This window comes from Dromaius novaehollandiae, chromosome 12 (genome assembly GCF_036370855.1).
Source record: "Dromaius novaehollandiae isolate bDroNov1 chromosome 12, bDroNov1.hap1, whole genome shotgun sequence".
Classification (NCBI taxonomy): Eukaryota; Metazoa; Chordata; class Aves; order Casuariiformes; family Dromaiidae; genus Dromaius; species Dromaius novaehollandiae.
The window spans coordinates 1,514,930-1,542,467 of NC_088109.1; the positions used below are offsets into that span (position 1 = coordinate 1,514,930).

The following is a 27,538-nucleotide window of genomic DNA, read 5'->3' on the forward strand; positions in this document are numbered from 1 at the left end:
GCACTGAAGTGCAGGGCACGCTGAGATCGCACGGCACAGCATCCACAATGCTTTCAAGACAGCTTATTTCTTCCTCCGAGTTTTGTGTCAAGGCCAAGGGGGACATTTTGCTCTCAGATCTCCACAGCAGCTTTCCAGCGTTCGCCTGCTTTGGGCATTTCACACAAGTCAAGAGAGCAGGGCGAGAATTAAGAGCATTTCATCCCCTGTGCTTGCTGACTAATTGCAGCTCCCCAGCAACAGAAAGCAGCTTACACAGGAACAGCGCCTGTATTCGGGAATGGTGGCATAAGAGGAAGCAACCTCTGGTCAGATCAGGGATTAAAAGAACAACCGAGTTTCTGAGCAACAGTCTACCTACCCAAAAGTAGGACTTTCTGACACAGACAGAAGGTGATGGCGTTCCCTTTAATGGGCTATTTGCTTATAATTGCTAATTTTGCATACTTTCTAGAAGATCTCACTTCCTTAGGTGTCATTTCAACCAACATATATAGAACTTCTTAACAAAGTACAAAAATAATAAACAATCTGGCATGTCCCTTTTCGAGATTGCTAGCAAATTAACTCGGATCACACAATGTGAAGCAGCCTGGCTGGGACCACATTTAAATTCTGGGGGTTTTAAATGAATCTTTGAAATATCTTTGTATTGCTAGTGTACTAGGTGGAGCAATGCAATAGGAAAAGCAGCTGACAGCTGGGGGGGTGGTTAACCCAGTTTAAACGAGATAAGAAAAGCATTTTGGCAGCCTGGAAGAGACAATTTGAAAGCTCTCAAACTCTGATGTCTTGTGAATCCTAGGCTTTTGACAGTGCACTTGGCCCATATAATCAGACGTAGCAGACCCATCCCGAATTGCCTTTGTTCATTGAAACAGCTAGTCAGAGGCACTTTGGCTGTATCGCTGTTCACACTAAATAGGAAATGTCTTTTTCAAAGAAATACAAACCACGCCGAGCCATTAGGAAAGCAGGAATTACAACCGCGGTAACCTCAAAGTGCATTTCTCCATGGACGAAGTCCAGCTCTTGTCGACAGGGTCTTTGGCCTGCTTGAGGCCATCGGCCCGGCATCTTGAGCTGACAGCGTCTGGCCGAGCGAGAATTGCTCTCCTGCACTGCTAAGCCCAACACTGGACGCAACTTCTGCTGGAGGGCGAGCACACGTCCTTCCCAGAGGATTTGCTCCGCCAGCACAGATGCACACGACTCGGGGTATGCCTGCCGCAAAGCTGCCCGAAGGATTCTCCTGCTTTACTCTGGATGCACCCGAGTTTTTTCGCACTGGGAGGTGCAGAAAGGCACCCCGTAGGCTTACAAACTAAGGGAGAAGTATCCAAACTCTCATTTGAAGTCAATGGAGACTGTATCTCCCTGCCTTATACATTTTTCCAAGGTTTTTTTTTTTTTCCTCCCCCCTCATCTGTAAGCATAAGCCAATTTTTCCTCAGTTTGCCCCCAAGTTTCCAGGCTGCCATCGCATGGAGCCACTGTCCCCTCCGCGCGGGGGAGGGCCGTGAAAACAGCCACCTCCCCACCTGGGAGCAGCACCCAGACACCCAAATAATGCAGCGGAGGCGCGGCACGGCGCTGCACGGGTCCGGACCTCGGGGGCCATTCCCAAGGGCAGAGCTGCTCGCCAGGCAGAGCTGCTGCCATTTCGAAACGTGGGGTGCTGCTAGGTGTAGCGGCACCCCAAAAGTCTACAAGCACCAAGGGAGGACCACTAACCCACAGTTTCAGCCCAATAGCAAACAAAAAGCAGCCAAGATCCTGATATGTGGATTTTGCCTTGACCAGCTTCACTTTGTTTCAGTGTATATTGGTCTATATTCTTCTGCCTGGTAGTTGCTTAAGGAGATTTCACTCCACTGGACCTTCACAGAGTTGGAAATCAGCTTATTCCATTTCACTGCACAGCCAAACCCAGGGTGCTGGCTTGGTTACACAATGTTCCCTTGCGAATCTCCATCCAGTATCGAGTGGACTGAGCAAGAGTCTCTGTGCTCCTCTTTCTTGGCACATCTCACTAGAAAGTATTTGATTTCTCCTTTTTGTCTTTTTAGCCAATTCCCAGGCCCGGAGACGTCAGTCTGTACCAGCCTGCGTGTCCTTTCACCAGGTCTTGTTGCAGTGCCTCCCCTTCCTCCCCAAGGTCCATGGCCTTGCAAATGCTCAAGAGTTTGTTTGCACAAGGAAGCTATTCCCAGCCCTTGGCTAAAAAAGCCATGGGCTCAGCTGTTGTCTCTCTCTTACACACCCGAACACCTACCAAACTTCAGCCATAGATAAAATGGCACCTAGGAAAGGGCCCAGCCACTGATGGAAAGTCCATGCCAAGAAACAAACTGAACTCTGACAGAGCAGGACACAAACATCGGAAAACCCAGGGATTTTTTCCCCGCTAAAGCTCAGCCCAAGAACACGGCAATGCACACACAACAGCACAGCACGTAGCTGCATCATTTCCAGCAGCTCATTTTCACCGTGGAAGTGGGTTGTGCGCACTGTGAACAGAGCAAACCCTGGAGATGGTCTGCCTTGAGCAGATGCACACGTGGGGATGGCATAGGATGATGACAAATACTATAATTCACCCTGCATCCACAGAGATGGATGACATTTATCAGTTACTGCCAGATTTAGCTGAATTTGAGAGAAAAGCGTAACAGCACAGAACCAAGGGACTCCAGAAGAATAATTCTGGCAAGTTACTGAGTGAGTTCACAGACAGTCTGGGTGTGACAAAGCTTTGAACCTGCTATTTCGCCACGGAACAGACCATGACGTGTCAAACGCTGAAGGGTGACATTATCAATGCCCTGCTCAACAGGAATTATTTCCAGTTACATAACCAAACACTGCCTATATTCCACTTACAGTCACTGTGTTGTGCTAGGAGACGAGCAGACTAGAAAACAGGCAATTTCCAGACCCGCGCTCCCCACTCTCAGTTAGCAACGCCCAGACGTCCACGTTGCCCACCCACCAGCTCGCACTCTGGCTCTTGTGGGAGAGAACAAACTGCCTTTGTAGGCAGTGGGAAAGGGATTGCTTGAACCCCACCTGCAACCAGCGCGGACACCTAGGCGCGTGGCACGGAAAGCAGCCTCGCGTGCGACTAATCGCAACCGCAAGGACGTAGCCCATAGCTCCCATTCAGCTTTCTCACCATTTCTACCCCTGTGCAGGTGCTGGTGGGTTCACGGCTGCAACGCTTAGCCTGCTCCCACCCAGAGGACAGAGCTAAAGAGAATAGGCCCCCCAAATACCTGTATTATGCTATAAATATACATACAGATATACATATGCATACACACACACTATGCTCTACAGGCAACAGTTGAGCATCAGGGTCACACCAAGGACCACAAAGTTCAGATTAGCAATCTGTCCAGCAGCGCTGGGGGAAGCACGATGCAGTACGATGCACATCTGCTAACAGAGACTCATACTTCTCCCAAATGCCCCCGTTTCCTCAGGGAATGACCTCACATTTGCTGCAGCATTCCCACAGCCTGCACTTTGAAGAGTGCCTTTTATTCCCTTTCTAACCATTGAATGCGTAACATTGCACACATTCCACGTCACCTTCATTTATTTATGGTCTCAGGGCAGAGCAGAGGCAGGGAGCGAGAACAGGAAGGCAAAGAGGAAGCCTGCAGGGACGCACACCTGCACTGGGGAGCACGGGATGCGCCTGTCACCCCAGAGGGAGCCCAACGGGATCGAACGAGATGCATAAAGCTTGCCCTGGAAGTGCAGCTGCCCTTTTCACTGCCCCTCCTCTGCATGCAGTTACTTCTCCTAAGCTGAGCAGAGGAGAGAGATCAGGCCCTCCTCACGCCTCCTTCCCTGCTGTGGATCCGCAAGGCAGACAACCTCAGCGTCTGCGAGGGCTTTTGCAGACATAAGCAATTTCCCTCTGTGCTCAGCTCATCTCTCAGCAGGTTTTCTCCGCTCAGATGCTACCGTGTACGCTGCATGTCCGATTCTTGCGTGCGCAGGATGAGCGATGTGCCCAGGGAGCACCAGAAGGACTGCGCATGAAGCCTTTTGCCCTAAGATCGCAGTATACTTTTCATCAATATTTTGGAGCGGGTCAGATCATGCAGTCTTACAAAAACCCGTAGCAAAGCCTGAGGTAAGAGGAGGGAAGCCTTCACATCAGAAAGAGAAAAGAGACGGCAGCCTGGGAAATGTCAGGCACAGCCCTCCAACCTTATGTGCATGCCTCATCTCATCTCCTCGCCGCGGTCCTACCGGGACACGCGCTGAGCTGGATCCCCCGCTACGCTGCCTAAAATGCCTCTTCTCCTAGGGAAGAGGCGCCACGGGCTACAGGCCTGTAGCTGAGAATTGCTCCTTAGGAGCAGTTCCTTGTCCAGGGGGGAGACGGTGCTGCACAGAGGGGTTATTGCTCTGCTGTGACCCCTCCACACTCAGCCCAACCAGTCTGGTTTCTGCAGTGGCACCTCCAGGTGACAATTTGGGGCCTCAGTGCTCTGGCCTTTAATATGGAAATATGGAAAATGGGAAAAAGTGAAAATTGCCAGCAACTCCCAACACTCATGAGCATCTCCTATTTCAAGGCCAGTAAAGGCAATGTCCCAGCCGCCTTCATCATTTACACTAAAAGGCAACCCCATGAGACCGATCCATGTCGCCCACCTGACCACATCCCCTGGGACAGAGGGAGGGAGGAAGGAAGGAGCTGGGGACTCTCTCGGCATGAAACACAGGCACCGATCTGTCAAGGAAAGTCTACCAAGCACCTCCACACACGACAGCCCAAGTGCTTAAAAAAACCCTTTCATCCTGCTGCCTGGAGTAGGAGCTGGATAAAAATCAAAGATGAAAAAGGAGTGCAACTGTTGTAGGATCAAGCAGAAGAGTTTACGTTAATACCTCTGCTTATAATTACAATGATTTATATTAATAAACATGCCTCCTTGCTAATCCCTCCTAAATTTCTGATTAATTGAAAGGAGCCGTTTTATAGCATCACCTACAGAATGAGAATACAGAATCATCAGGCTTGCTAAGCACTCCAGTATCACTGCCAAGGAAACTGCGGTATAGTTTTCAGTCCTCCAGACAGAGTAGCTAATGGTACTCACATTTTCCCACACATTTAGGATTTTTATTTTAAAATGAAGCTTTCTGTTTCGGCTTAAATAGCAGGTGCAGAGAGATCATGTTCTCCACTGAACAAGTTCACTAGAAGTTGAGAAACCAACTGGGAGCTGAAAAAAGCAGGAACATTTCTTGCCCTCTTCTGATCTATAAATAAGGAGCACGTGGAAGAAGACAAAACCTACAAATTCCAGGAGCCTGGCAGCCACGATGGCAGGTTCACAACGACTTTTAAGCAGTTAAAGATGCAGGTAAGCATCAAGGGGGGGTTTCAAAGGCTTGGTAAGGTTTGGTACCTAACTCCTCTAGAAGCAGGGATCAGAATCCAGATGTTTCTTCCCAAGGATGTGTCTCCATCACCAGGCTACAGTCACATCCCTTCTTACTTATTCTCGCCCCATTCTCATCAACATTGCACTCCTGCCTGCCCTGCAGGAATGTCCCCACTCAGCTTCAGCAGAGACGGGGAGCATCTCCGTCCCTGCACAGCCTCTCGCCTGCTTAGGGCACTCTCCCACAAGGGGCTGAGGAGGCTGAACCTTTCTGGCCAAGCAGTAATGCAAGGTAGGTTGCGCGCATCCCAAACACGTACTGTAATTAGCAGGTAAATATAGCTAACACGGTCCTGCTGCCCACCCACATGTGAATGGAAGCAGCTCTGGCATCTGTGCTTTGTGCAGACCTCAATATTGGGAGCACACACACGTGTGCACGTGTGTTCAATGCCTTGGTTTAGAGCCGCTCAGCACGGCTGAAATGGATCTGGCCAGGGCCAGCTGCAGAGCACCAGCCCCTCAACAGGTTTTTAGATGACCAGCTCATAAGCAGCAATTCACAGATTATGCCTAGAGTGAAATTCAGGTGCATTGATCCCCTTGTGCATTTGGGCTTTAATAGTCGTTCCAAACAGTAAGAATGAATTTTCTCCAGGAAAGCAGAAAATAAGTATAAAGAAATAAAATAAATTCAAAAAATCTTGATGATTTCAAATTTGACAGTGGGAGAGAACAGAATTTAGACAGCATCTAACGCTGTCGACGTGCAGCAGCATATTTGGCCTATGATAGTGTCTCAAATTTTGTCAGCCACCAGCCTGGCTGATCCAGGGTGCCATGCAGGCACCTGGCTTCTGCTAGGATTACATAACTCCAGAAATCATATGGTCTCCTCCAAACATTTCTATTTCAATAATTGGCAAATGTTGACAAAAAGTGCTCAACCAAACGTTTGCACCCAGTCCCTGACCTGTATGTCTCAAAAATTATTCAAAAAGTAGCAAGGTAAAGAGGCCCTTCTCCCTCTGGGATTCAGCTCCCCACTTGCTAAGGAAGGCTTGCAATCCTTCCTGCAACAAGGGAGGCGAGAATGGACAAAATTCAAAATGCTGTGAGATGCTCAGAAGCTATGGTAATAGAGGCACCAAAAAGAAAGAAAGTCAGCCCAGCTAATATAAGAATCCAACTTCATGCCAAATCTCCATGCAAAATCCAGAACAGGCTCAAAGCCCTGGTGCACCTCAAGAAGCTCTTCCTTTAATTTTCTATTTAGCTTTTGCGCTTCTTTTTGCTTCAGGGCAAGGTGGCTTCTCCAGCGTGCAGAGGCCAGGAAGGGCTGCGATACAGGCAAGGACATGCTCTGGCCGCTGAGAAGCCCTGCCGGGACGGCCAGCGGCCAAAGTTCCCCGGGAAAAGCTCCCGAGGCCGAGCACGAGCACCTCGTCACAGCCCTGCCAATTCCTCAAAACATATCCCCCCTGCCAAATCGCCCCCCCTCTTCCAGGCTGACTCGCAGCCAGCTGACTCACAGCCAGGTCCCTACCTTTCCAGATGCCAGAGTAAAGGCACGGGAATTAAGAACTTAATTTTTTTAAGTGCCCGACGCCTTATACGTGCTGCGGGTTGGAAACACAGCTTGAGCTGCTAAGCTGGGCACTAGCTGTCGTGGCTCCACGAAGCAGGGCAGCAACGGAGGCTCGTGAAGGCTGGAGCCCTTCAATAGCCTTCAGCTAGCAGACAAGGCAGTCAGCGAGGCCACCGGAGCAATCCGCCAGGAAAGGCCTCAGAAGAATGCACTTACCCCCCAGATCTGCCATGGGGGTCTGCCCGCCCGAGCCCATCTGCCACGCCAACCAGCCAAACCCGGAGTCGCTGCCCTCATCCCCACGGCTCCCTCGGGCAAGCTGAGGAGGAAGAGGAGGAAGCAGCTAGCCACCTGATGCGCCTCTCCAGTCCATTTAGCTCTCTGATTTTTAACATTGCAAGGTGGGTTTTTTTGTTTTTTTAAATAAATAGCTAGAGTGCCACCGCTCACGCTGCTTGGTCCTTCTTCCCATCTGCTGTGCCCCACCGGCAGCAAGGTGGTCACCGTTTGCAGAGCACATTGCAGGAAAGTCCTGTCAAGTCTCGGATACCATGATAGCAGAGATCAAAACATAGGCAGCCCTGGAGAGGTCCACCCTAAACCCAAGTTCTTCCAAGAAATATTAATTATAAAAGGACTCCCGGACCCTGGAGGCGCTGGAGCCCAGGCAGCCTGGCTCCCAGGGGGTCCGTGGCTCGGCTAGGACAGGGCAGAGCATGCAGGCTGGCACTCAAGGGAAGCGTCTGCCAAACCAGGGGCAAGTGCGGGGCTTGCCGGCACCCTGTGAGCTCACCCAGCAGTTTTCCCCGCTACGCGGGGTGCTGCAGAGCCCTGCCTCCACCACCCACCCGGCCGTCCTCAGCGGGACTCATGGGAGCTGCGTTAGCTGTAGGAGCAATTCTCACAATCCGCGGGATGGTCCTGGCTGAGCAGCGCCAAGCAAGCTCCGCGGCTATTTCCTTATTATCAGGGAACAAGAGGAATTGTTTGCTCTTGGCAAAGGGTGCTCTATGCTCCCAAAGTATCTGTGCTAACTCAAGGCTTTCCTTTCATCCCAAGATCATGTTTCGCTGTAGACGAGTTTGCACTGCATCGCAGGCAGATCATGCCCAAACTGCAGCAGGAGGTATAATCACAGCATATGTAGGTGTATCTGCACTCCTGCGTGCTTGCTCAGAACTGTGCTAATAATGGGATTTTTTTTGTATAGATCCTTTCTACTTTCCCAGCTGCATTTCATTCAACAGTCAGCTTGTTTCCTAAGATGGCATATTATAGTCCTTAGACTATGTGGCTCACTCTAGCAGCCACTGACAACATGTCAGGAGAAAACAGGGTACCCCTATCCATCTCGGGGACTGATGAACTACACAGTATGTGAATCGTTATGAAAAATACGGCTTAAACCTTGCAGTGAGTTAGTTGTTGTTATAAAACTGTCTTTCAGGTCCTGCTGGCCCCTCCTCCAATAGCCGGACAAAGATGTAACTTCAGCTCACCCGGGCAATGGATAAAATTTGAGCAGCTCGGCTTGCTCCAGCAGCACCGTGTCAGCATGCCTTCGGTGCTGCGAGGCAGCGCTGTGTGAACGGGCTCACCATGCCCTCCAAGGGGCACCGGGCAGAGCTATGAGCTCCCCAAAGCAGCACCAGCAAGGCTGATTGACAAATACAGCGTCCTCTCCTTCCTACCACCACCCTCCATGCACACCCCCTCCATGCATACCCCCTGCTTCGCTCCAGGCAAGCACAGCCAGCTGCCATGCGCGCTACGCACCGCGTTCAGGTCAACTCACAGCATCTTTAGAGTGGCGACAGATATGACGTGGGAAGGAGGAGAGAATCGATGCAAGAGCCTAGCCTGATGTGGTGATATCCATCTTCAGCACATTTACATCCCGCCAGTAATCCCATCGTCACCATCGATGTTAACTTCTTTCCCTTAGCCACTGGGCCAACACACTTCATTTTCAGCAGCCCTCTCCTGACTATGGCTTTTGGCTATGATTTTGTTCCATGGACCTTTAAAGGCTGTGGAATATGACTGCAAAATACCACTGTGGCCTCAGTTCCCTAGCAGAAACACCACCGGTTTGGAAGGTGGACTGTCCTCAACAGAGAAGGCTGGAGACCTTGGCTGGAGCATCGCAGCTGGCAAACTGAGCAGCTCTGCTACAACCCAGGCCTAACGCTACCTTTCCCCAACCCACTCAAAAACCCAGTGTTACAAAACTAACTATATGCTTGGTTAAGTGTCTCAACATGTTCCCAAATAATATACTAATAGGGCAAGTTGAAAAAAGAAACAAGAAAACGCCAGGTTGTATTCTGGCCTCAGAGCACATCAGTACAATCCATATCTACTCCCGGGGCATGGAAACAGGAACTGTAAACAGCAAATTCTCCTAGCCATACATGAACAAAAATAACCGTTTTTCTGCCCACCACCTCTTCAAATGAAGAGTTTTATTTACGCAGCCCCACAGCACAGCCACTGCGGCAACACTGATGTAGGAAGAAGTTATCCTCGTGGCCTGCACGATCAGAACGATGCATCCTCGCGCAGGCCGCCGAGCCCTGCGGAAGCAGGCTGGCAACAGAGCAGGCACCTCTCAGCTCCTGCCCTGCGCTTTGCACAAACGCTGCAGCCCGCTGAGCTCGTCAGCGGGCTCCCACACACCTCCCTGCTCTTTGCACGGCTCTCACCTGCCCCTGGAGACTGCTCTCCTCCATCATCAATCTCAGTGCTGTCTTCCAGAGTGCCGAGAGAGCTCCAGAGAGCTGCAAGGTAGCCCTCGCTACTCAAAAGGTCCCCTTGAACTTGACCCCGTTCATAGATTTGTCGTCTTCCTAAGAAGCGAGTGTCTGCTACACGGATATGCTTCCTGTAGGGTCAGGCTTATTGCTAGAGATGGTAGGGAAAGGAACACTGCATCTCCTAAATCTGTCAGAGTGAAGGGTAAAACAAACACTGACATTTTCCACAAGAAATTTAAGCCAATGTATTGCTCACATCACCTGGCTTGTATGCGGCAGCTTTGCAGGGCTTCCCTTCAGCTGAGGTAAGGGCTGACTGCAGCACCTCATGTCCTTACACTCGAATCCAGGTTCACAGTGCCATCTGACAGGCTATTCCATGGGGAGGTCACACATGGGAACCCCTCCACCAGAAATCCATGCTCATAGGAGGCAAAAGATCTAGAGACAGAGGAGACCATGCATTTCACAGAGCAGCTCTGACTCAAAAGTCACCTCCCTGGCCATCCTGTCGAGTCCTACTGGACCTCAGGGAACCATCCCACCAAGCTGACCCTCGCAGACGTAATCTGTTTGAGATGCACAGCACCTACATCAAAATTCATTTGTAATCCCACACAGCATGTTTGGAGGCCACCAAGCATCCAGAGCCCCGAACCCTCTCTGGTCCCACAACTGCCTCTCCAAGAACAGAGCCCAAGCTCAGGACAGAGATGACGGTAACCTACTGACACTGGGTGCTGGACCCTGCTCTGGGTACCTGCTCCTGAGCTTTTCTATCTGCTGATTGTTTAATACAAAATGCAGCAGGAAGAGAAGTGAGAGTCCAGGCTCTTGCCCTCCTGCTGAGGACCCCCAAACATTAAGTATAAGGTGACACATCTCTTTCCTGCTTTCTTTCCAGGATCTTCTTTGTGTTGGCACTTGGTGCACCTGTAGGAGGATATCATGAGTACCTTGCGCTTTGCCTCAATATGCACAAGGTATTGGTCAGAGCCTGGAGGTGGGAGATGTAGTCTGAAATCCCTCAGAGGGAAGAGGAGGACCAAGCAAGGCTGTAACATAGAGAGCTGCCACCACTGACTGTACACCTGAACAACAGGATCTGCTGAGGTCCGCGTGAACTCCCTGCTGGTGGGGTCCATCTGATGAGTTATGAGGACATCTATGAGCTTGGTCCTGCAGTGGACTTAGGTGACACTGCCTAAATTAGCAAGCAGAGAGGCACTGAGCTCCTTGAAGCAGGGAGCTCCAGGGCTGTCCCTGCAGCAGAACCGCAGCTGGCAAATCCTTCCCTTCAGTGCAGATAATATATTGAATTTAGGCATGTCGGGCATTCAGGAATCCCTGAACAGGGTTTCTTAGTTCACAAATTCAGTCTTAAATCCTTTCCAGTGCTTCTGCTACAGCCTACGCTCATTTGCTGAAGGGGACTGGCCCTGAGAAGGAGCAGGCTGCCTGCACGGCACATCTGCCAGGCGTCCTCAGACCAGCCCTTCCAAGGTGAGGGGGCACAGCCCGGACCTTACGGCACCGTGCCCCGGAGATGGACACAGGCACGTGCAGGTACCACCACGCAGGTGGCTTAGTCTGGTAGCTGGTACAAGCTGCTGGTCTGGACATCAAGAGCAATGGCAGAAAATCCTGTGCTAGAACAAGATACAGTTGAGTTTTATGAATGAACTGGAGTTTCTTTTTTTTTGTTCTCCACCAGCTATTTATAAAATCCCCTCTGATATCCATAAAGCACTATGGCAGCTTTAGCTTATTCTGCTGCCTTTCTGTTCTTGTACTTCACTACTTTTGCTGCTTTCTGCTGCCTCCAACCTTTTACATTTACAATAGTAATGCTTTTTAAACCTTCTCAAGGTCAAGAAAGTCCCTAACAAAGGCATGTTAGGGCAGTTATTGATCTTTTCTCAGTCTTCCCCAGAAGGGCTCTGAACTGTGAAACCTCAGTCAGGAGACGGAAAGTTACTCAGGCTTTTCCCACATTGGCGAGTTTTAAAATTCATGGCAGCCGATTCACGAGAATATCAAATCCTCTCAGAGCAACAGCCGGGTATTTCCGTTTCCACGTACGCTCTGCAAGGTTACAGTCCCCTCCATCTAATCAAGGACAGCTTGGAAGCAGCTGGCTCCTGAAGGATGAGGCTGTTCCAGCAGAGTCCCATGCGCAGAATGTTATCTGCGGTCAGAAGTAGATAGGCAAAGACTACCAAAGCGTAGTGAGGGATGGGAAACGACACTAAGAACTGAGCACATTACACGGACAAGAAGTGGTTCGCTAAACCATTTCTCTGCACTTTCCAGGAAACAGCATGATCAATACCGTACAGATAAAGTTTCACAACTAATTAAAGCAAAACTAAACCCACACTGCTGCCTAATGGGGCAATCGCACTCTCCTCCCCATCCCCTAATCAAACCACTCAGCGAAAACCAAACCACCGGTCACAGCGAGGGATGCCAATTTAATTCATGGCAAGACGCTGCATGGCTGCACCAGGCAGATGTTTGTCTGCAGCATCCCTCTCAGAACATTTACCTGTGGGTCTTGTTTATTTATGTTGTTTTTTGAGAGAAGGTTGTGGTGTGTGTGCACTGCGCACCTGTGGGGCTGCAGGACCCAAGGCAGCAAGAGAAGCAGCTCTCTATCCCGCACAGAGGTAGTTCATCCAAATAGTTGGCACAGCAGCTACTTGTACTCTTGGATGCTGTTGAGAAGGACTATAATAGAGGTGGAGGCAGGTATCAGAGCTGCCCTGACACCCGCCTGACCTCCGGCGTTGCTGGCTGACCCACAGCAGCAACACTGACTCCCCCCACGCCAAAGGTCTCTGCACTATGTAATCCGTAGCGGGCATTCAGGCTTCGCTCTCACACATACCTGCTGGCCTTCCTGGCAAAACCTCCCATGAACACCTTGGCACTGCTAGCCCAGACAGCTCAACAGCATAACAAATGCAACGGATAGTGCCTCCGAGTCCTACGGCATAGCAAATGTGCTCTAGAAAACCAGACTGTCGTCAAAGGAAGAATCATTCACTTCAAATATGTCTTCATTTAGAAGCAAAGAACACAGAAATCCCTTACCTTGCTCAGTTACTGTCATCTCTGTGAATATACAACCTGGTTTTACGAGCCATTGAAAAGAATCTGTAAGTGCAGGCAACAGCTTCCCCCAAAGCATTAATCAGAAACATTTACATACAGCTGACATTCGTCCATTAATAACATAATTGCATCTAAAGGAGGAAAGGAATTGGGAGCTCTAATTTTATGCTTAAAGAAAAGCACTGCAGTTCCTAAGCTAATTTTCTAAGTGGCCAGAGTCTGACAGCAGCCTCTGCAAGAAGTTCATTATTTGGACTAGTCAGAGACGTTCCAGAGATGTGACAGGCAGAGAACAAGAGTCTGAAGCAGAAACAGAGCTAATATCTAATGGGCTTCTCCACGCCACGCAGCAGAAGACAGAGCTCCACGGGGGCTGTGATAACAGAAACACGGATTTCACGGGTGAGACAAACACAGAAGCTACGCATCAGCCACTTTATGGGACTTCACTCTTAATTCAGACAAATCCATTCAATTATAACTTATAATTGAAAACCGATTTGGCTTCTGACCCCCGGTTCTTTTAAAAGGCGCCTCGGCAGTTTTGCTGGCCTGTTGCGGGATGCAAGTGCTGGGATTGCTCCTACCCTTGCCCACCTGAGCAGGGCCCAGTTGCCCTGGCTCGCTGAAGCAGCTGGCAGGGTTAATTACAGCAGGTTAAGCAGCAGAGGAAACTCCTGAGTCACAGCAAGCTCTTAATTACCAATTCCTAAAGGGATTGGAGGGCTCACACAGCAAAGCCGACTTTCATGTCACACTGTCATACACGGCTCGCTCATTTTGACTTAAGTATATACGACTGACCTGAATATTTGTACCTCAGCCCTCCTCTGCTACCGGTCTCAGAGCTGCTTTCAGTTCAGTGGCAAGCTCCCAGCTCTAAAATAACTTGCAGTTTCCTGGGGGGTTTGAAGTCTTGATGAGGTGATGCTGCTTGCTTGTGCTAGCTCTTTTGCCAGATCTTAGTGGCAAGACAACAAACAATTAAACCCACAGCAAGAGCGGGTTATCCCCTGAAAACTGAATGCAGAAGTGACAACAGCCAGCTGTGAACACTGACTAGCAGCACAATCCTGCCGAGGAAAAGGGCTGTCCTAATAGCAGGAACAAAGTTAAAAATAAAATATGAAAAAAGAGATGTCTACAAAAATTCAGAGGAAAACCATCAGTTAGTCTACTCTACGGCCCACACTTTCTGCCATATCTTCCTCACAGAGGAGTTAAGGAGGAAATTCCATGATCTAACCTCACAGCCACCTCTTGATGCAGCACCTATTCCTCCTCTCCCTGGAGCAGCCATGGGGGAGAGTGAGATCCCAAGACGATCCCATCTCACCAGGCCTAGGCAGCAGAAGATCAAATTCTCTGGAGAGAGCCTCTCGCATCCAGCCACAGCCCTGAGGATCACAAGTTGCGACTGCCCTGCCAAGCTGTCATTGCCAGGATTCCTGATTTAAGGGAAAGCAGCCTTAAAGGGGTGCTGACGGGGGTGACTGATAACAGCTGCTCCCTGCTACATCAGGAGAAGGAAAGCCTGTCTGCTCAGCACCCTTCGGCCCTCTAAGCCCAGTGGTAATAAAAGAACTCGATCCCTGCAGAAAATGATACACGTTAACTTTAAGTGACTGTCCCTGCTTGTCACACATTTGCCCTATCACCGCACGCACGCGGCTGTTTGGGAAAGGCTTTATATACAGAGCACCACGTTTCTGCCTAAATTCATGGCCGTGGAGGCTGAAGGGTCAGGGCTCCGGCTGCTCCGCGTTTGAGGCACAGCAGCACAGTCTGGGTGCACCCCTCTTCTGAAGCTGGTGCCTACAAGTAGCTTCGCCCTAGCACGACGTGCCCCTGCTCGTACCCACACAGGGCTCACTGTAGTGGCAGAGCTGCTCTCGGGCTTCTTGAGACCTTCCTATCCACCCAGAGAAAGGCAAACGTGCTGCACAGGAGCTGTGTGCGCAGCTCAAGACGGGAGCTGGCGCTTCCGCCCTGGGACAGCGCTGAGCTGGTGGCACTCTCTTGACCCTGCTAATCCTCTTTGACCAGGCGGTACTGACTAATTACATTCCCAGGGACAGCACGTGCCCTCTGAAGGGGGCTGGGAGAGCAGGAGGAATCTCATACGATGGGTTGAACATGGATCCTTAGACAAGCGGCTGCCTGTGCATCGTGCTCTAGGTGACCCTGCTTGAGAGCAGGGGGGTTGGACTAGATGATCTTCAGAGGTCCCTTCCAACCTCAACCATTCTGTGATTCCCACCTTCAGTAAAGGGCAGGTCAGGCAGGAGTCCAGCGAGTGCAGCAGAGTGGCCCCAAAACACCCTGCCTTTCTCAGCCAAGACCAACACTCCTCGCCGTTCTCTTTTTCAACTTCTAAAAAGAAGCGTATGTGCTGACACTGAAATCATTCAAACTTGAACTTCCTCAGCCTCCATTCTCTAATCCGTCCTCCCGTTGCCGGGAGCTACACCATGTTCTATTCAAAGGCTCATCTCATGGAGTTTTTTCATCTAATTGAATTCTCTTTTTTGGAGGTGTTCCTGCCCGTAGCCAAATGCAAGAGCTGCTGCATTTGCTTCTGCAAGTAGGGCAGGCTCTGCTCCATTCAATACCACCCTTTCTTTATCAGGACCATTTCAAGCCCAAGTGGTACAGCATATTCTCTGGGAGCTGTTCTGTTCAGGGCCCAACTTTGCCCAGGAGGTGGTCTGGGATGTTGATAGAAAGAGAAGAAGTGTTTGGTACAGTGATTCACAAGCTCCTTGTAAGAAAACGTCTAGAATGGGCTTATTTGTAACACTGACGCCTGGTTGGGGGCCCCCAGTAATAGCCAGAAAGGAAACATATCCCATGAGAGACCCAAACAGATGCTGTTCTTAAGTTTTGTTTACTTGTGATATCAAATACAGATAATGAAGAATGTAATGGTATTTACTGATGAGACTAGACAGGGAGATGTAGCATACCTGCTGGAGAACAGAGAAATTATGAAAAGGATTAAGGAGGTGTCAGAAGCAGGGAAGACCAGCAGGTGCCTCAGACTGGAAAACCACAAAAGCTTACCTTTAAGCATTCAGGAGACAGAGCCTGGACCAGACCAGCAGCAATGCCTAGCCTACTGGGGGGAAACACCTGGCAGACAGCGTGCACAGCTTCCCATGCAGGATCGTGACAGAGAAGAGCACAGCTCAGCCTAGCACCTATGGGAACTGCCAAAAGGCTGTGTGGGGGCTTCCAGCAGCCTGCCCATCTGCGGTTAATCACCCGTCAGAAGCCCATCATCTGCCCCATCTCCATTTCTCCATAGCTTTTCCAAGGGACCTTGAGGGGAGCCTCCTTGTGGGTCCAAAAGGTTAACGTGGCCAGGTCATAGGGGGAGGAAATGTTGTCCCAGGGCCAGGGCCTTGCACTGAAAACATCACTTTGCAAAGGGGCAAGGGGTCACTGCGTGACTTCGCTGGGTACCATCAGGCAGACGGCAGCACTGCTCCATCCCACCTCCAGCCCCTCAAAGAGGGATCGGGGTCCTGTATAGCTGGTACCACAAACGAGTAAAGGGACCCTGCTGAGCGTAACATGTCCTTTGGATGTCACTGCCTTGTGCTTGGGGACCAGCAGCATTATTCAACAAAACGTGTCACAGCTCCTATTTCAGGCTGGTTAATTAGGCAAAGGGGCATCCCGCCATGTTTATTTAGTAACACAACATGCATAGTTCATTCAGTGTTTAATACAAAACCACTGGAGTCAATTGGGGTCAGTTAGGGTTACAGGGAATGCATCCTGCAGTGCAGGGCAATCACGCTCCAAACCAGATCTTGCCAGGTGATCTGCTTGCTCCCTTGGCAGACTCCCCTGTAAACAGGAGCTATTTCTCAGCTCCCAAGTGAAATGGCTCAGTAGCCCTTCTTCCTGCAATGGAAATCTCATTCCTACCTGCACTACCAACAGGCAGAGGCTGTGGCACAACGGGAATTTAGCAGCACCCCAAAAAGCAGGCTCTGATTTGGTGCAAACAGGACCATGAGCTGTTTCCAGGAGCCAGATTCCTGTAGGCGGTATGACGAGGTGGGAGGTAGGCTCCGGGCACCTTCAGTTCTGCTCTGTTAATTCATATAAACAGCTTGTTTAAAGCTAGTTAACGCGTATCAAGGCAAGCAAGAGAACTGGAGGCCAGGCACAACATTTGGGCTTCCTTGTCACCATAGCCTCTTTCTTATCTCCTAATCAACAGCAGCCTCCAGAGCCACAGGCCACCACAGTCCACATGCTTCTCCTGGAAAGCACTGCTAAAATGCCATACGTGTATCTGAGCTTGGGGCCTCTCTCCAGCTCTCCTAGCCCTCGCTGTACGACCCATCTGACCATCCTTCTCTAAGAGCCAGGGCCGAAGGGAAGGCAGTGCTGCTGCAGGACAGACCGTGCTGGTGCCCTCGCAGGACCTCAGGGCTCAGAGGTGTGACGCAGCTGCCCGGCAGCAGGCTGGAGGAGCCTCTTGAACCGCTCTTCAGCTGGACCAGGCTACAGGAGCGCTCAACCCATTCCAGTGCAAAGAAAACAAGGGAAGATCAAATCACCTTCAAGATTTGCATAATAAATCTACCTGCCTAGAAAAGGACAAGGTGAAAAAACACCTACAAATGCATTTTTTTATGAAAAGGACATGGTGCTGAGTTTTGCAACCTTCCGATGCCAATAAAAGTATTTTGTTGGCAAAAGAAAGAGCTGTGTTAATTCAATGGCCAGGTCCTGCTGTACCTAAAAGACACAGTGATCTCTCACCCGTATGCCTAGCAGTTCTGTGAGAGCAGACGTAGCTGAGCAATGCTGATCTGAAATACCACCTGCCCTAGACAAATTCTGAGCACAGCAGTTTCCAGCACAGAGGGAGAGTGATAGGAAAGAAAGTCCTCGCCTGATTAGTCCCCCACATAATGCTGGTATTCAGGGAAAGAGCCTCACCTGCTCCTTTCCCACCTTGTACTGCCTGGAAACGAAGGAAGCCATTTCCTTTAGTGGCTTGACACCTGCTAAATTCAGCTGACAACGCCACAGAAAACAGCACTTTTAGTATTTTCTTCTCTTTCATTAGGTTTGAATGCACTCAGCTGAAATGTCAGGGAAGATGCAGCTCCTTAGATGCCCTCTATAATGCAGCGGGGAAGTGGGAGGGGAAAGCAGAGACCCAGAGTCCCCGATTCCATCTTTAGATCAGGAGTGGGATGAGTATGAAAACATCATGGGTAAATAATATGAATCTTTCAACGGAGATCAGAAGTTTTTGGGGACCGCAGATAGAGGCAAAAGCCTTTCCTGGCCCCCATTCACCTGCCAGTCTGCTCTTTGGGCACTCCTGCCTCTGGCAAAGGCTGGAGCACAACGGGGAAAGGGGATGCTGGACGCCGTCCTCCTTTCCTGCATCCAAGGGAGGCACCCAGGGGCCATCCAAGTCCCACAAATGTCTCTGACTCCAGGAGAGCTCCCAGGCAACTCAGAAAGGGAACAAGAACCAGGGGCAAACAAGGTTTTCTAGGAGCAGGTTTCCCCAAGGAAGCATTAGCGGTGGGAGGCAGGCCAGAGGCACTTTAACTCCTACTCTATTAATCTACACAAGCAACTAGAGCAAGGCACCACTGCTGTGAAGGGTCTTCACTTCCAGCACAGGACAGGCAGCCACAGAGCTAGCTGGACCGCAACCCTCCTGTTAGGCTCAGAGGCTTTGGCAGGTGCTCTTGGACGTTGCCTCCTAGTAAGGGGCACCCTGCAAGTTCGAACAGCAATGAGAAACACTATAAGTTCAGGAAAAGGAGCTAGTCTTGCTGAACTGCTGAGGACTATCACCAGGAAAGGTATTTAAGAACTACTTCAAATTCATTAACACCTGCAGGAAGCTTTCTGTCTCATATTCTGCCAGTCACTGCTGAGTGGTCATGACAGCAGTAGGTAGACTCTAGAGCTGCTCTCTGAGACGGACTGCAGTGTTGCCTCTGGGCAGGACCCTATTTGTCATATCCAGTTCCCGTCTTCTTGTACCTACATGGGCGCAGATCACTTTCTGAATTTCACTTTGAATTTTCTTCTCTGGGATTTATAACAGCGATTGTCACATGGCAACATCTCCTAGATGCCTCTGCTGCACAGAGCAGCCTGTCAGTTTGACTGGCTGCCTTTCCTGATTTTGATCATGTGTCCAACTAGTTGAGAACTGCCATGTACTGTTGGTCAGCTGTCCATATGGGAAAAACAAACATAAACATGTGGTAAATGATGATAAAAGCAGGCATCCTAACAGCCTAAAATGGTTTCATCTCCATCAGCAGACTAGCACATCTAGCCTAGCTCAGCTCCTCCAAGAGGACTAGCTTGTTTTCACATGTCAGTATTTGCTGATGTCAGTACTAGAGTAATTTTTCCTCATTTTCCACTGCCATTAGCCCACCTGAACCAACACAACTCAGCTGCAGGTTAGTCCAAAGCCTCTCAGCATAGCTGCTCTGCAGAGAGAGGCCAAAGTCCGCTCCTGATCTCTCTGCAGAGCAAGCCTCTGTCATAGAGGGACCCGCTTTCACGGATGACCTGTAACACAAAATTAGGAGCAATTCTTTCTAGCTATTTGTGCTATAGGCCCCCAATCGCTTTGCTGTGTGGGAGTGCCTGGAAACTATCGTGTAAGGTGAGTTAGCGTGAGCTGAAGCAATCTGCCTGCGGTACTTGGTACCGCACTGCAGTGCCTCCCCACAGGGTGCAACTCCCTGGCAAGGTGAGCAGCGTTGGAGCACGGTTTGGTGACTCATTCCTCTCCCCAGCTCCCTTGCCGCTTGCTGGGGAAGAGGGACGACGAGGGCTGGACCAGGTCAGGCTGTCTTCCAGGCCTCATCTTTCCATAGCAAGTGCAGCCCCAGGATTCGTGCCTGGCTGCCATCTCAGTGCACCAACGCCCTGCTTGCCACGGCCATCCCTCCCTCGTTCCAGAGTCACCCCAGCATGTTGTCAACTGCCCAGAGCCACAGGTATTACCCCAAACTACTACCCCACAGCCCTCTTCCGCCCTGATGCTCTAGGCCCTCTGTTCTCTCGTCCCCTAATGCTCCTCGTCCCAGTGTCACACTGCTCCTTCCCAGTCTCCTTTTCTCTTCCCAAAGATCTTCTCTGGCCCCATGCGCACTACAAGGTTCATCTCAGCCACTCGCAGTGACTATTCTGCAACAGCTGGGATTAATTTTGAAGTGAGCCAGTGTTAAAGCATTAGGATTAATGCGTATTAGGATACCATTTGTCCTGGGCATTACGCATTACGCTACCAAGAACCTGGGGTCCCTACAGGAAAGGAGTGCTGTCAGTGTTTCCTCCTCACCAGTCAGTCACCTTGCAGGCAGCAGGAACAGCCAGCTACTGCCAAAACCAGCAGGCCGTGGCCCTGCGGGGTATGCCGACAGCGCTGGGCACGCAGGAGGTTGTCCCTGTGGGATCCGCAGCAAGACATCCCTGGGCTGGTCCTGAGGATGCCCCAGGGGAGGCATTGTAGACAGGTAGTTATTTGGCCTCCAAGCTTCTCAGAAAGGAGGGCACTCTCAACAGCGGTGTAGATGCCTCCACTGATACCAAGCCTGGTATCTGTATGGCTAATTTATTCTCTCCTGCACACTTTGCTCTTTTCTGGGACTCGTTTCTTGAATTCCTTCACTTCCCAGTTTATGTCTGGGGGTCAACAAGAGGAAAGATATGTCATCCAGCACCTGCAACCAGTATGAGTGTCAGAATTTGGGTTACGTTTTCCACTAAGCTGTAACAGTCTGCATCAGTATCAGTGGATAAATCTCCCTCAGTGGAAGTTAATTAGTGTGCCTCTGGCAGTGAAAACAATCTATATAGGCAAAATACTTGTCCTATATGAGGTTGGAAACATTATTTAGGGTTTTTTTCCTGTATGATTAAATGGTTTTGCCTAGAAACTATAATCACATGCAGCCTATCCCCAACACAGTGAGACAAAGTCTTGACTACTTGCTGAAAGAGCAATGACGTAGCATTTTGGGAAAAAAAATTATATTCTTTCACCACTGTTTTGCAGCAAAACTTCATCCTTCCTCTGAATGAAAACCAGGCCACTGTGGCCCGTGCACTTTCCTCCTCTCCCAGTGTTTACTGTGACTCACACTATTTGAAGCCAAGGGTGAAGAATTTGCACAAGCTCCAGCTATACAGAAGGTAACTGCCAGTCTCACCCACAACTCGGGCTCCTGTGAACGTATCAGACCTGTGCTCAAATCTCCTCAGCTTTCGCTCAAATTGCAAGGGCCTTTTACAGTCAAGCTCCTAATTCATAAAGTAATTAATGGATCAAGCCCTGCTACATCAAAGAGTGGATTTTGATGTTTATATCTGGATCTCAGAGCTTGGGACAAAGCTCATGTGAGCTTCAGGCAAAACACTTCCACTTAGAGGATCAGACCATAGAGCAATTTTCTCAGAAGATCAGGCAAACCTAAAGCCTGACTGTATTATAAAATCTTACAATGTTTCCTTTTTTTCAGAAAGTCTTTGTCAGGAACATTTGCAGTTCAAGCATTGCATTTATTCCTAAACTCTTTAAAAACTTCCCATAAATCAATCCATCTATTCCAAGCAGGATTCTGATCCTGTATAAGGGAAAAAAACATCCAAGACATCACAAAATCCAGGAGGGACCTTGTTGTGGGTCTTGAATTTATGCAAAGGCATGTGGCTGTTGCACTGATGAGCAGCAGCATGAAGCCCTAAAACTGATACACTCACAAGGATGAGTTTGCCAAGGATGTCTGAAAACGGTTACTCAAGAACTGAGGGAGCCCAAGTCAGAAGTCAGCTTTCAAAATCCAAAATTTAATTTCTATATTGTTGGCTACTGACCCTGTACACAAACAGCGGGGAGAGGTGAGCTGCCCCTCAGCCATTGCAGAGAGCATGAAACTATGAGGAACTAAGCAACACTCAGTCCTAAACTAAATTAATCCTCTGTGCCAGGTGTCAAAGGGAGAATGGTAAAGCCATTTTACCAGCTCAAAAATTTTCTCAAACCTGGAAAAGCATCATTTCCCAAGGACACAGCTACACAGGTTTCTGCCCTACTCCAGGGACTAAACAAAGCCTGGATACCTCATTTTCTCACCAGAACACTCAGGATAGGAAGGAAGCAGTACTTAAGTGGTACCTGAGTCTGCTGCTCGTGGGTGAATTCTGCACATAGTATGGTTATTAAAAACATACTGTGCTCACTAGTAAATAATTTTCAGCTTGTTTCCACTGAGAAATATGGCTGGAGGTTACATTCCAACATCCAAAATACAGGCACTTTCTATGTAGTTCTATTATGAAAACAGTCATTTTGTACTGGGAAGATTGCTGTTTTTTTCAGACTCTCACAGCACAAACCTTTTCGAGATTCAACTTTTCAGAATAAAATGACTGTTGGTAGGAACAATGAGTGGAACATTTCAATCGAAAATGGAATTACGTAAAAGGACATGGCCATCTGACGAGCGCAGAAATATAAATAGGAACAGTTTTACACCCCTCTGCACATACTTCATACCTGCTCGGGAAGAGCAGCACTCCTCTGCATTGAATGTGACAGTAAACAGCAGCGCAATCCAACAACTTCAGGAAGTGAAGAAAATTATTGGGTGTAATTGAAACTGCAGGGAGGAGTTATAGACACAGAATGTAATTATTCACAGCGGAACAGAGCCAAGATTAGCAATCCTACTTCTGGTCATTTAAAGTTCCCATCAACTTTTCCATGTGCTAATGATATCAGTTTTATGTCTTACTGGCTACAAGATGCAGCACTTCCAGAAGAAAGCCCTGGGTGTCTTCTGGCAAAGGTCTCCACCAGGGTCTTGAATCTCCTGTAGAGGAGGGGGGTGAGGGCCTGGTTTGCACCCATACCCAGGTAAGCATCTCCAATCTCCAGACCCAGCAGAGACTGACAGAAGGTGCAGTCCAGCATGAAACGTGCTGACATCCACCTTCCTCTGCTTCCCCCAAGGGCAAGTCCTTGCCACCAACCCAAGTGGTTGCCCTTCAATGTCTCTACTGGCCAGTAAAAGCCAAGACCTTCTCCAAGGGTCTGGAAGATCTTCTCCCCTAGCTATCAAGGGGGTCATGGGGTGAGGAGGATGTCCTAGCTGAGCCCCAGTTGCACAACCCTCATCTCTAGGTGTAGGTAGCTAAGAGTTGGCTAAAGTGACTTCTTTGGTGCTTTGGAAGATGATCCTGGTGAGCATCACAAAATATCAGAGACCTCCCAGACGGTGGTAGGTGGGACTGGGTGGACCTCAGCCCACCTCAGCCCCCTTCCTGTCCTTGCACTCCACCTCAGCGGCCTGCGTAACATCCACCCAGTTCATATCCAAACTGCACCGTGGACATCTACACATCCATCCTCCACCCAGGCCATTTTCTTGCCCTGGCCCTGCACCCAGACACAAGGTAGCAGGGTCCTTACTCTCCAGAGAGGGCAGGGAAATCCAACTGGCCAGCATGTACCTGCTAAATTGAAATCGTCTTGTTGAGGTCTTGGCTACACTTTGGCCCCATACAATTTTCCTTGCACCCTCACCTTCTGAAGCCGCACCAGGCTGCAGGACATCCTTTGCAAACATCCTCCGGGCCCTGGCCAAGCTGTGCGTGTGCAGCACCAGGAGGAGGAGGCTTGACAGGGGCGAGTCTGGCAACCAGGAGGCCTGTTTCTATCTCCTCATGCTGTCCACTGACTACTTGGACACCTTTGGGGAGCAGTGGGCATTGCTGGGTATGTTCTGCTGAGGTTCCCCTATTTCTACATTTCTCATTCAGCAATCCTTACCACTCTCCTTTCACTTGCTGTTCTCTGAAGCCGTTTCACTTCCTGCACATTTGTCTATGTTTTCCTTCCTCTTAGGACTGCCATCACCACGGGCACATCAGCACTACCCATGATAGAGCACTGACCCTGTTAATGAAGAAATGGGGAAAGACCATCTCAAGAATCTCACATTACTTTCTGCAGCAATAGCCAGAGAAGACTGAGAAATCTCCTAAGTACAAGCCTTGCAACCTCTTCTTTGGCTTAGAGGGTCTGGAGAAAGAGAGGCAGCGCTCTGGCTAACTAACATCCCAGTTTTCCAGAAAGTAGCTGCAGGAGCAGCTCCGCAGCAGTCTAGAGCTGCACTGGTGTGTGCTAAGCATCAGCTCAACTCTGAGTTGCTAGTTTTATGTCAGTGATCTCAGAAGAATAAAGCTACATCTGACACATATTATGTTTTATAGATAAGCTAACTTGTTTATAGCTAAGAGAGATTTTCAGTATGCTTTCATTAAAAGCCTTCAGAATCTTAAAAAATGTTAATTGAAATTAAAAATGTAACACAGAAGGGTGTAATAGTCCCCCTTTAAGTCTAATCTAACATACTCAGTAGCCAGCTTCCTGAAGTTCAGCTTTCGATCATATGTAGCCACCATATTCAAGCACAGAAAGTCTGACCTCCACAGGAACGAAATCACCAAGCACGACCTGCTCACTGCCTCTTCAAGCCACAGTGGTGCAGAGCTTTGTACAAAACACGAATTGTGACCGTGCACAGGGCAACACTGATGTGCCACCAGACATCACACACACACTTCCTCAGTTCTGGTTAAGGCACTGGTGCACTTGGCATTTGGGATGAGTTGTGAACAGTGGAGTTACACAAGCTCCCTCTGAAATCTTCTCCCTTGCACGCCACGCCAAGTTCCAGCCAGAACCAAACTTAGTCCTGCAGCGCAGTCCGTCCACCCCCCAGTTACCCATAGGAAATCAGGGGTTCAGCCTTTACCAAGATATGGATGATTATGGCCTTCTTCATTTTCATTAAAGAGGACAAAATCAACACTGGGTTCCATCTCTGCTGTTCAGTTGCCATGAGAAACAACATTACGTTGATCTGAGGCAGCACAAGACCTTACTTTGCCAGTAGCCATACACGTCGAGGACTCCAAAGCCTCGACAGGAGCATGCTGCCTGGACAGGAGGCAGCAATTACAGTCTCTCCTGTCAGACATTTCACCAAGGCCGATAAAAGGATGCAGACTAATGAGGATTTGCGAGGCAAACCCCAGAGGCCGTTTTCAGCAAGTCTGTTCTGTCATTGCAAACAAAACCAGCAAAATCCTGGCACCGACCTGATGCCTGCCGCAGCCTCCCTCACCACATTTCCTGGACCTTTCTCACAACGGCCCGCTCTTTCCTCCTCGGTTGTCAGGGCTCCTTCCCCATGGAGCCTTCTCCAAGGGATGCAGCCCTCATCCCTCTATTTCCAGGTGGCTGTGCCATCCAACCCCTGGGAAACGGCATAACTCCTTTTTTCATGGGACTGCAATCCCCACTGGCTGCCAGACCCTCTCACCTCATTTGCTCACAGAACTGAACGGCACGCTGTCTTCTCACCATTGAACAGTGGTTGTACATTAAACAACACGGGTGTAGTACGGATCCTGCACCACCTAACGCTGATGAGATCCGAGGGTATTTTAGCCTTTGTCCACCCGGCCCTCTGGGCTTGTTTCCAGTCCAAGCAGAGCTTGCCCTAACTCTGGGGATTCCCTTTGTGAGGGACTTAGCTTCAGCAAATTGTTAAAGTTTTTTTAAAGCTTTCAAGGCAAATGCACCATCCTTTCCCCAATTTAGTGGTAACAGCAACAATTTGTATCAGACCAAAAGACTCCTGCACCCCACGCGAGCCCCCTTACCTCCACCAGATGAGGTGTTGGGTTGAAGCCACACATGTTGCAAACCTGCTGCCTGCAGGTCGTGCAGGTATTGTAGTTGGAGGGTTCACTGGAGCCCACATTGAGCTCTGCTTTGCAGAGGGGGCACAAGACCCTTTCTTTCGGCACTTCCTTTGGCTTGACAACTTGCTCCGGTTTTCCTTGCTTTGTAGCTGGTGCAGTCCCAGCCCTACCCTGCGTCCCAGGCGAAGCACCTGGGGCTTTAAGACCAGCTTCTTTGCTGGCATCACTGAAGACAATTTTTGGAGGCACTTTGCCAGAAGACTGCTGACTTGGAGGGGGGGCCTCTGGCTGGACAGACATAAGTGTGCTTGCCTGGGTCAAGAGAGAAGCTCCAAAGCCAAAGAGCTTCCCTGTGAGACCCTCCTGGGGTTGTTCTTGTGCACCAGCGCTGGGGGTTGGAGCCGCAGATTTTGCTGGGGAGTCTCCCACAGTCTTTCTCTGGTCAGAGGAGGAAGGCTTTGCTTGATGCTGCGGGGAAGACCTCACCACTTCCTGAGGAGCAGCAGGTTTTGGCTGGCCTTGGCTGTGTTGTTCCCTCTGCGGCGTAGCTGGCTGGGGTTTGGGGGGCTCTGGCTGCAGGACACCGGGGCCTGGCCTGGCGCTTGGCTGCATAGTTCCCGGGGGCTTTTCCTGGCCTGCCGCGACCTGGGGCTGAGGCTGGGCTTGTTTGGCGGGGGAGTGGGATGGAGACAGCGAAGGAGAGTGCAGCTGCTGCTGGCTTTTGGAGCGAGGAGCCGTGGTCATGTCCATCCCCAATGCTCTCTGCATCTGGCAATTCAAACATAACCATTCTTTCACCTGCAAGACAAAAAGCAGAGGGCAGGCAGTGAGTGACGGGCAGACAACAACCGGGGCAGGCACACCGTGCCAGCTCTGAGCAAGGCACACAGCGATCAGAGCTAGAAGCGCAGAAAATGGCCAGGCCATTCAAACCGGGCTGGAGCAGCCCATGCAGGGCCGTTTGGAGAGGAGCACAAGCCGGGCAAGAGGAGCACAGCACAGCAAACATCCCGGTTATGCTGCTACAACGTGCGGTTACAATTGCAATGAGACTCCAGCCCACCGCTGCCAGATACCTCCCGCACGGAGAAATCTGCTGTAGCATGCCTGAGACTTCCCAGGGGCTAACGGGGATGGCTTTGCCTCCCTGAGTCAGTGTTCGGCTTCAGTAAAGCTCAAAACATTAAGGCTACCTGCGATGCAGATGCCGGCTGGCAATACCGCAAGAGCCACAAGCTACAAGTGCTGGAATCTGTAGGATAATCAAGATTTCCCCCCCTCCGGTCTAAAGAGCACGAAGTCGCTTAGCACCGCAGTCCTTAAGGAAAAGCAGGGAGCAGCTTTCCCTTAGGGGATGTTTGTTGGGCAGGCAAAATGCTGACCTGAGAGAGAAAAAGGTTAATTTTCACTCTTTAAACAATGACCCGGATGCAAACGGAAAATATAACGCTCCCTGGCTAAGTGGTGATAAATGAAAGACTTCCCCCCGAGAGACATTCCCGACGACACGCTAATGTCTGAACTGAGTTAATTAAAGAGGCCGTACGAAAGCTGTGAGCCTTCTGATAGGAGGAATGTGGCTGTGCAAATGTTAATATATAGCACAGTCTGCAGGATAATCAGGTCTGCTTGCAGAAGATTTCTCTAAGACAAGCAATAAAGTGCCAAAAAGGACCAGAACATTCCCCAAACCAGAGCTGCGCGAGGCACAGATGGCCTGAACAGTCAGCTGGAAACCCAGAGACTTAAAGGGCTTAAAAGGCGTGTTTTCAGGCCTTCCGCCTGCTCAGGCTGCTGCACGCGTCGCTCTTGGCAGCTCTCAGCTCCTGCGCTCTCTCGGGGCCGAGCTCCACAGGCCACCGCGCGCTGCATGAAGA

The 27,538-nt window shown here is 50.0% G+C and overlaps 1 protein-coding gene across 3 annotated transcripts in view; it reads right to left on the reverse strand.

The window, feature by feature from the left end:
• The window catches only part of BSN (bassoon presynaptic cytomatrix protein), a 153,762-nt gene that overhangs the window by 68,165 nt on the left and 58,059 nt on the right, over positions 1-27,538 (reverse strand). For all 3 annotated transcript variants that reach the window (XM_064518613.1, XM_064518611.1, XM_064518612.1), the window contains exon 3: positions 25,620-26,459. In XM_064518613.1, the coding sequence (XP_064374683.1) occupies positions 25,620-26,459 (840 nt within the window). The remainder of the gene's footprint in view (positions 1-25,619; positions 26,460-27,538) is intronic.